The sequence below is a fragment of the Carlito syrichta genome, unplaced genomic scaffold, assembly GCF_000164805.1.
Source record: "Carlito syrichta isolate Samal-C Ts95f unplaced genomic scaffold, Tarsius_syrichta-2.0.1 Scaffold287762, whole genome shotgun sequence".
Classification (NCBI taxonomy): Eukaryota; Metazoa; Chordata; class Mammalia; order Primates; family Tarsiidae; genus Carlito; species Carlito syrichta.
The window spans coordinates 249,627-259,843 of record NW_007231858.1 but is presented as its reverse complement, the minus strand read 5'-3'; the positions used below and the strand labels follow the sequence as shown (position 1 = coordinate 259,843).

General features: G+C 46.2%; 1 protein-coding gene across 1 annotated transcript in view; it reads left to right on the top strand.

Annotated features, from left to right (window-relative positions):
• Positions 1-7,970, top strand: part of CUNH12orf49 (chromosome unknown C12orf49 homolog) — a 20,568-nt gene extending 12,598 nt beyond the window's left edge. Inside the window, exons 2-5 of the mRNA XM_008052990.1 lie at positions 1,105-1,261; positions 4,841-4,992; positions 5,383-5,496; positions 7,353-7,970. Coding sequence (XP_008051181.1) covers positions 1,105-1,261; positions 4,841-4,992; positions 5,383-5,496; positions 7,353-7,436 — 507 coding nt within the window. The 3' untranslated portion in view covers positions 7,437-7,970. The remainder of the gene's footprint in view (positions 1-1,104; positions 1,262-4,840; positions 4,993-5,382; positions 5,497-7,352) is intronic.
• Positions 7,971-10,217: the final 2,247 nt, after the last annotated feature.

Genomic DNA, 10,217 nt, shown 5'->3' with positions numbered 1-10,217 from the left:
AAGCCACTCACCTCAGCCTCCCAAAGGCGCGGGATTACAGGCTGAGCCCCCAGCCCGACTCCTCTTTACTTTTTTAACAATGTAGAAAAGACCGTTTTGAGAGCTGCTGTCTCTCACCCCTCTCCCCACACCCCAGCTTCGAGGCCAGGAGAAATGGTCTACGCTCTTACCTGTCCAGAAAGGGCTGCTGGCCAGTCTGTGTTCTATAAGAGAATTGTGAGGGTTACATGCTCCACCTTCCTTTTTTTTGAGCTGGAGTCTCTCACTCTGTCGCCCAGGCTGGAGTACAGTGGCACACTGCTCACAGCCACCGCAGCCTCGACCTGCTGGGCTCCAGTGATCCTTCCGCCTCAGCCTTCCAGGACTACGGGCATACACCACTACACCCAGCTAATTTTTTGTTTACTGTAGAGGTGAGGTCTTGCCAAGTTGCCCAGACTGGTCTCGAACCCGTGGACTCAGGCAATCCTTTCACCTGGGTCTCCCAAAGTGCTGGGATTATAGGCGTGAGCCACCACGCCCAGCCATACTCAGCCTTCCTTACAGAAGAAACAAGCAATATGCATGCTCCATCTAGCCCCTAAAATCAGCTTCCTAATTCAGCTTTCTCAAACATCTTCCTATAGTACCTGTAATTGCCAGTGAAAGGGATTTCATGCTTTAGATGTCTCAGATGACAGTTTCACAAAAGTTTCAAAATTTCCTTTTCTCTTTTAAAAGTGTATTCAAATTTTACATTCTATTCCACAATATACTTGTTTTAATATAAAAAATATTTTAAATGTTTTGCCATCAGAAAAGTTCAAAGCTTTCCCCTCCTAGTGACTTCATACAATTAACACTTCTGTGTACATTATAACATGTATAACTTCCAGGGCCATGCACGCTAAGTATGCCAGCTTTGAAGCACAGCCCTGGCTTAGTATTTCTTCCTGCAGGTTAACATCATGACTTTGGCTCTGACTTTGCTTATACCAGGAGAGTGAAGATTCCTATAGTGCAGGCCTTTTATAGTATTTCTGTCCTCTTGTTATAATTTCTGTGAAAATTGGTAAAATTGCAAGAAAAGACACTGTAACCTTCTCATTTATAATCTCTTTGTAGGAGGAGAGGGCAGTGAGAGACAGGAATCTCCTCCAGGTTCAAGACCATGATCAGCCCATTCCGTGGAAAGTGCAGTTCAACTTGGGCAATAGCAGTCGGCCAAGCAATCAGTGCCGTAACTCCATTCAGGGGAAGCACCTCATCACGGATGAGCTAGGTAAGACCCCTTCCTTCCTCCTGGCCGTCAGGAGATGAGACACTGGCAGGGCCATTCATAGGGTTTTTATTGTGATAGGGATTCTGCGACAGTGCATTTTCCCTGGCTCATTTCCAGCGTTTCTCACATCTCTTTTGTACTTTGTACCCTACTCATCACTCAGGATTGCCTTCAACATCAGAGAAGCTTGGTATGATAACTCTTTCCTCTTCTAAGTTCCTGGTGCCTGCAACTTATGGTGTTAGCATTATGTCATGCATTAGTCCCTAGGCCACCAGTCAGAATTTTCTGATTTTGCTAGTCTTTTTTTCTCATCTTGATGGTGAACTCTATAGGATAAGAGCTCAGTTTCCCTCCTTGGTAATCTGAGTGAAATCCACATAGTGTTGACACTCAGGAAATGTGCTTGTTGTCTGACTGACCAGATAACTTCACATGAATTATAAACACATTCAAAATGTGTTACTTTTACAGGGAGAACACAAGTCTGTTTGATAAGGTTTTCTGACTTCCTTTGAAGTTGTCAGAAAGGAGATCCCTGCCCGGGTGAGACAGTTAACCTAGACGACTGCTAGAGCTTGTACACTTGAAGCTGCTCAGTCTTCCCCAAGAGACTCCTGCTAACGCATAGCCTACACTCACTGAGCTCTTGCTATGTGCTGGGGACTGGGCTAAAGGCATTCCTGAAGTATCTCATCTGAGTTTTGCAACAGTCCTATGAATTAGATACCACTGTCCTCATTTTAGAGGTGAAGACTTAGGCTCCAAGGGGTTAAGGAACTGGCTGCAATGTTGCCAAAGATGTTATAAGCCATAAACACAGCACTGTCATCATGTCAAAAAAAAGTAACAAGTAACAATGTCTCCTTAATATCGAATATCCAGACAATATTCAAAGTTCCTTGATTGGTTTTCTTTTTCTTTTTTATTGAGTTGGAGTCTCACTCTGTCACCCAGACTGGAGTGCAGTGGCTGCTCCCGGCCACCGCAGCCTCGACCTGCTGGGCTCTGGAGATCCTTCCAGGTCATCCTTCCAAGTAGCTGGAATTAGAGGCGTGCACTACCATGCCCAGCTCATTTTGATTTATTGTAGAGATGAGGTCTCGCCAAGTTGCCCAGGCGGGTCTCAAACCCACCGGCTCAGGCAATCCACTCACTTCAGCCTCCCAAAGGCGCAGGATTACAGGCTGAGCCACCGAGCCAGGCGGTTTTTCTTTTTCAACTAGTGGTTTGCAAATGACATGGTTTTGGGTTTGTCCGTTTGCAAGAGTAAATTTTACCCTATTTCAGCAAGTCTCAAAACATGAGACAGAGTGAGACTCCAACTCAAGGAGAAAAAAAAAAACTCGTAAGAATTTATACCTTTTAGCAAGCAGATGCCACCTAGAATATTGCCAGGGTAACACATTAGTTAAGACTACTTGTTACAATTACAAACTTTTCTTTTTTTTCTCACTCAGTCGCCCAGACTGGAGTGCAGTGGCCGCTCCCAGCCACCGCAGCCTCGACCTGCTGGGCTCTGGCGATCCTTCCGCCTCAGCCTTCCAAGTAGCTGGAACTACGGGCGCGCACTACCACGCCCAGCTAATTTTTGATTTATTGTAGAGATGAGGTCTCGCCAAGTTGCCCAGGTGGGTCTCGAACCCGCAGGCTCAGGCAATCCACTCACCAGCCTCCCAAAATACAGGATTACAGGCTGAGCCACCAAGCCCGGCCAATTACAAGCTTTTCAAAGGTTAGAAGTTAGTTTTCCAGGCAATAGAACACATTTTAAGGTTGTGATCTTATAGAACTCCTTGTTGGAGAAAACATTCAAATGAGAAGATTTTATGATGCAAAATGAGAGATCTTTTTTTTTGAGTTGGAGTCTCACTCTGTTGCCCAGATTGGAGTGCAGTGGCCACTCCCGGCCACTCTGTTGCCCAGACTGGAGTGCAGTGGCCACTCCAAGCCACCGCAGCCTCGCCCTACTGGGCTCCTGCGATCCTTCCGCCTCAGCCTTCCAAGTAGTGGAATTACCATGCGCTACCACGCCCGGCTGATTTTTTGATTTATTGTAGAGATGAGGTCTCGCTGCCCCAGGCAGGTCTCGAACCCGCGGGCTCAGGCAATCCACTCACCTCAGCCTCCCAAAGGCGCAGGATTACAGGTTGAGCCACCGAGCCCAAAATGAGAGATCTTGATGAGCTTGCTCTCACTAGGAGTTAGAAAGACTGGAAGTTGGCACTAGGGAAGAAAAGAGGTCCCGAGGTGCTGACACTTTCAACATGAAAAAGAAAAGGACAGAAAGATGATTTCAACAAGTGGAGCTTAGGTCACTTAGTGTTTTACACCTCTGTGCCTTTTTGAGGTGATAGAGTTGCTGTGTATTTACCATTTTGAGCAGAATTCTGAGACAAATACTGACTTATTTGGATTTTTTTGTTTGTTGACAATCCCTGTAAAGAAATTGAGTAGGAATAGTTAGGAAGAATCCCAGGAAACATTTACTAAGACATTCGACTCATCTTCTCTTGAGGAGAACACAGTTCAGCAGAGTCGCCGGGTCCCAGGCATCTGGGCTCTGTCTTACCCAGGCCTCAGTTGCCCAAGTCTTTGGCGAGTCTTTTTGTTTCTTTGTCATCATTATTTGGTTCCCGCCTGCTTTTGCAGAGACTTTGTTTTCTAAAGTGGTTTCTTGTTCTCTGAGGATTGGGGGGAGGCTGAGCGTTTGGAGCAGAGCAGTGCTGGGCGCAGCTGCTCCTCACCTGGGACCAGAACACACCTGGAAATTCGCTGGGCACCTGCAGTCTCCCAAGGGCTGAATGGTGGACCTCAGGGGCTTATCCTCACATTTCTCTGTTCCACTCCCTGAAGGATGTAGAGAAATGTCTGCTTGGCAGTTCTAAACAGTAGCTGAGCTTTAGTAAGGAGAGTCTTTCCTAAGCTGGGCGTGAGTTGACTGCCTGGAAGGGGTATGTTGTAAATGGGGGATTGTGAGAAGGTAGGGCACAAGTATCCGAGAACCACAGTGCTGAAGGCAAAGGGTGACTGAGTCCCTGGCACGGACATGTACAGGCAGCCTCTGTTTATAAAGGTTGGGTGAGACTTGCTGTTTTTTGCATCCTCTAAATTACAAAATAAGTGGCAAGCATTTAAAAGATATATCTGTGAAGAGTGGTTTGTTAAATCTAGAAGGATCTTACTTTTGTGAATGAATGACTTGGTTTTTCCTGTTTTCCGACTTTTGTTCATTTTTCTTCAGGCACAGGTGGAAGATTGACTTGCATAGATAGGTTAGACTAGGAAAACGTCAGCGTGGCTCGGCAGTGATAAAACCAAGCATTGCTGGCAGGTGACTGGTGGTTGTGTGTCAGTTATGCTGTGTAGCCTGGTTATGACACGAATCCCTGTTTCCTGTAAACTACTGGTGGAAGAAGCCGGCCCTGATCACATTATGTCCACTCCAGGCTCTTTAAGGCTTAGGGTGCCCCAGATCCAGACTCTCTCCGTGCTCTTCATGTGCAGTGCGCTCATTGCCACTTCGTGGTAGGTGCAGGGACTGCTGACCTTGTGCTAATGTTAGTCTCTGACTTTCAGGATATGTTTGCGAGAGAAAGGATTTGCTGGTGAATGGCTGCTGTAACGTCAACGTCCCTAGCACAAAGCAGTACTGCTGCGACGACTGCTGGCCCAATGGCTGCTGCAGCGCCTACGAGCATTGTGTCTCCTGCTGCCTGCAGCCCAACAAGGTATGGAGACCTGCTCCTCTCTGCATCTGCCTTTTTTTTTTTGATCCGTGAGGCTCTTTCGAAAATAGAACTCAGAAAAGAACTCGGTAGCTGTCAGAAATTGCTGCTGCACAATAGCCTTTGTCTACAAGGAAAGGAGGTGGTTCACAGTTGCTTGAGTGGTTCTTTTGCAAAGTGGACCATTGTATTGCTAATCAGATAATCTGATGAATAAGATACTGCGCACCCGCATGTGTGTGTGTTGCGTCTGCATGCACAGGCTCCCCCTTCCCACTCGCTCTTTCCCTCTCCCCTCCCCCATATCGCATTCTCCTAGTTTAGGAGAGCTGGCCAAGGTCACCTTGTACTGGCTTAGGTAATTTATTACAGGCATAACTTTTGTTTCCATAGCAACTTCTCCTGGAGCGCTTCCTTAGCCGGGCAGCTGTGGCATTCCAGAACCTCTTCATGGCAGTGGAAGATCACTTTGAGTTGTGCCTGGCCAAATGCAGGACCTCTTCTCAGGTCAGAAGCTATGATGTCTCTCGCAGAGGATGGTGGCTGAGCAGTCAGGGGCTAGAAGAAAACTAGAAATTAGACCAGGTCCTCACGGAAGGACGACAGTGGAGGAGAGACTCACATGAAGCCCTGCCATGCTTCAGTGTAATGATGGTATTTGGAATGTCAACATGAGATTTACACAAGTCAGGGGAAGTACAGCGTTTATATTACATCAAGTTCTAATCATCTTGCATCTCTCCTATCTGCTTGGCACATTTGCACTTGATATCATGTATAAGTCTGGGTGGGTCCTAATACTCCAGTTCCTACGAGACACCCTCCTCCCTGTCTTTGAAGTTTGACTAAGGCTTTCCAGTAACCACTTGTTTAGAGTAAGTAGCAATTTGTTCTGGGATGGAGTTGTGGTTTATTTTAGGATTCAAGAGGATGGGGCAGATGAATGTTTAAAAATCCATGAATAAATCTGGAGGTTGCCAGGCCCTCAGTACATATTAGCACACTGTTATTCAATGCTTTACTGTCTGGGTATTAAATATTATTGCACCTGCTGCTGAAAGCGTCTGAAAGTCTGAGGCCCTTTCACGACTATCCTCGGCTCTCAGCTACGGTGATCGGGCAGTTGTAGCTCTTTGTAAACTCACCAGATGTGTTTATTATACAAGCACATGTCTTCTGGCTTCTATTCATAGTGTCTCCAAGATTGTACTGGCTCCGTCTGCGATAATGAACCCATTTGTCATTCTCTGGAGCGCCTGGACCCTTTGCTGGATTTCTGTAGTCCACCTTTTGATTTTATGCCCCCTTTTTATGTCTCTGGCTTGTCCCGAGAGCATTCAGTATCACTGGGTAAATGTTTCAGGGATTATAACGAGCATTTGAAAACATTAAGAAATTCCTGATGGTCTTGTTTTGCTCGAAGAGCTTTCCACTTGAATGGGCTTTAAAGGAAATAGCGAGGAAGGCTGAACGCAGGACTCATTTTGATTCAGATTCATTCTCATTCTGAGAAGTGCTAGAAGGCGAGGCATTTTCTTCTTTTAACTGGTAAAACTCCCAAATTATTTTCAATCTTCAGTGAGACTGTGCTCCTTTCTGACTTGGTCTTTTTATTGTAAAAAGAGGTTTCCCAATTGTCATTTAATTTGTTTTGGTAATGGTATCCCAAGAAAGAGACGATTTGGCTGTACATCTATTAAATTGGACTAATACTTACAGTTTAGTTGTATAGCATTAGTCTTGGGCTAATTAATGAATTCTAGACTAGCCAAGAGCCCAAGTTGCTTGTATGAAAACAAATTGCTGAAAAATTAGCCACTGGGAGTGATTGTCTGCTTTAAATCAACACTTCCAATTTGCTTAGCCAAATGAGACTTGCATGGTATTGTGGGATTTGGCTCGTGCACCAAATTTTTAGGTACATAAACTTTATGAAAGCAATCGGAAGTGCATCTCCTTAATGTCTCTGCAGGGTTCCTTACCAGGAACTGAATATCTTCGAAGCATAGGATCAGGTACAAAATACCCGGCGGATCTTAATCTCTGTCAAGTAATTTGAGAAAAAGGAGTTGTATGGAGTCACCAGATCACAGCTAAGTTGTTAAAAAAAAACCTCACTGGTGTCCATAAAAAGAAACAGTCACTCAGTGGTGTTACATCCGTTGCCATGCTCTTTGTTGGCATTCCATGTTGAGCATTTTTCTTTGTTCTAGAAAGTGCCTTGGAGCCTTGAGTGACACTGGGAGATGGACTTGGCCAGCCTCCAGCAGCGAGCCTGACAGTTCTGCCCGACTCTCGCTCTTTGGAGAGGGAGGTGTGAGCCTGCTTGCTCTCACCGCGCTCTCATTTCCTTTTGCCAACAGAGTGTGCAGCACGAGAACACCTACAGGGATCCCATAGCCAAGTACTGCTATGGGGAGAGCCCACCCGAGCTCTTCCCCGCATGACGATGCCGCCCACTTGCTCTGCGTCGGAGGGGAGGCCCCGCCGCACAACTTGTCCTGGTGCGGACTTCAGCACTCGGGCCAGGCCACGGCAAGAACACGAAGGCGGCGTGAGGAAACCTTGGCTTCAGCCACGTCTTGTGTTGTAATCTTTGGCTTTGCTCACCGGCCGGGCCTACCAGATGGAACTCTTCTGGAAAGCAGCGTGGAGCCTGCAGCCCGTCCCGTTCGAGAAGATGAAGCCACAGGCCGAGCTCATGGTGGCGCAGTCTTGGCTGACTTGACTCTGGCGCCTGCACGGGGACCTGTGACTTGTGTTTGTTGGGAACCAGGTGTCACTTCCAGTTGTGATCCAGGTCCTTTCACTGTAAAAATTATTTATTGGATTCCTTTGGAGCAGTGGAAAATTGTAATGTTTTATGTAGGAAAACACCTTGCCTTTCACTTGAATATATTCAAGGAAATTATTTTTATTGTTGTTCCTGTGTTATGTCATCCCTTCACCCAGATAAAATGTTTTGTCTTTTAGAACATGGACATTCTCTCTAGGTAGTTATTTTTGTTTTTGTTTTAACATCTTCAAGAGTGTGTCCTGAACACAACCGTGAACCATATCTGACATCTCAAATTATCTGAAACATCTGGACATTCTAATCCAGTGCAGGAGTTCTGGCGGCTGGCACTCAGGGTCTTTCCTGGTGGCACTGGCACGTGCTGTGTACCCACGTGAGAGCACTGTTCAGCCAGAGCCTTGACCACTTGTCGTGGAGGAGCTGGGTCCACTCCCTTTGTCCCAGTGAAATGACTGGTCTTAGCCAGGGCACAGTGGGGCCTTTAGGTGAGCCCTAGGCAGTCCCCTCCCTGGTCCTGTCACTGGAAACCCAATGTCCAGGCCGGCCCTAAGCAGAGATGCATCTAGCAACTTTCTGTCTGGGGCCATTCTTTATCCCTCTCAGCTTCAGGGTGTGTAACAGGTACAAAGTTCCAATCCCCAGAATCTGCAAAGAAAAAGCTCAGCCTACCAAAGGTCATGAGAGAGCCTTGCATCTGCCCTCAATAGGAGGCGTGAGTGATGTTATACTTAGAGAATGCCTCGCACGGGATTGTGCTCCTGCTGGAACACTGACCCCCTGACTCAAGGCCTACCGTGTGTGGTCCTAGATCAAGACATCATGTCCCTTGAACAGCTCTGCTCTTAGATTTCAGGAATCACATTAACACACAACTGTCCCACACTCCTTCACTAGCCTTGGGATTGGGCCAGGGCTTTTCCCAGTTTTTGTTTCTTTTTTCTGTTCAGGTGTTGACCAGAGAGCAGGGTGCTAGTTCTGTGATCCACATCCAACATTTCTTTCTTGGTGGAGTTTCTCTTTGGCCCTTCTGATATATTTCTGCAGTGTGTGGTGGTAACTGTCTTTAACTTCCTCCTGCTACCTCTTAGGCTTATCTTCACAAAGTAATTTGCCTCTATAAATAAGTTTTCTTAGTAAACTGTCAGTTTTTAAATTGTTAGATTCCAAAAAACCTATTCTGTTTGCATTGGACTTTTCGGATTCTGTATGTATTCAGCAGCATTGAGTCAAACTCTGGAGTGAAAGGATTGTGGCATGTTTACATGTCTCATCAGTCTACTCTTTCTGGTAACTCAGTGGGGATTGGAGTGTCTGTCTTCCCTTGGCTGACATTGGTGTCAGCCTCTCCTCTGAGTTTGTTTTAACTCTTGAGCTTGAGCCATCTATAGAGATCTGATGTAATTTATATCAAAGGTGAGTCCATACCTAGTTACTGATCCTCTTGGACTTTGTACTTGAATAGCACATTTTGCATTTCTTTCTTTCTTTCTTTCTTTCTTTCTTTCTTTCTTTCTTTCTTTCTTTCTTTCTTTCTTTCTTTCTTTCTTTCTTTCTCTTTCCTTCCTTCCTTCCTTCCTTCCTTCCTTCCTTCCTTTCTTCCTTCCTTCTTTCTTTCTCTCACTCACTCCATCACCCAGGCTGGAGTACAGTGGCACAATCACAGTTCACTGCAGCGCTGACCTCCTGAGCGCTCAGGCAATCCTTCCGCCTCAACCTCCCCAATATCTGGGACTGCAGGCGCATGTCACCATGCCCAGCTAATTTTTTTTTTTTTTTTTTGTAGAAACAAGGTCTTACTATGTTGCCCAGGCTGGTCTTAAACTCCTGGCCTCAAGCAGTCCTCCCACCTCGGCTTCCCAAAGTGCTGGGATTACAGGCATGGGCCACCGTGCCCAGTCTGTATTTTACATTTCCAGTGCTTTCCCAAACAGTAACTACTTACAGAGAATTAAACTTGCTTGTATTTTCATCTTGGAGACAAGGAAATAGAGGTGAAGTGACTTCTCGAGTCCCAGTGAGATTTAGTGACAGAACCCAAACCAGAGCTTCATCTCTGGCTCTGGGTCTGGCCTTGTTGCCACCATCTCTTGCCAGTTCCAGACTGACTCATCGTAAGCATCTCCCTTGAGAGCATATATGTTTCATCCATCCAGGCCAAAGAAGGGGAGCAGTGACATAAATATCCAAATTAGACTGATGAGCCAGAGGTCGTTTTCGTTGAGCTGTGGACTATGTCAGACTTCAATCCGTCAGGGGTATGTCCACTAATTTGGAAATTCACAGCACTTCAGATAAAGAAGCCAACCATAGAGTGGCCAGCCTCCTGACCCAGGGTCCCTCCCTGCTGCCCACTGTCTAGTTTGTGGTTGTTTCTGTTTGTTTTTATTTCACCAGCCCACTTCAGACTTATACTCTCTGGTGTGTTTCTGGC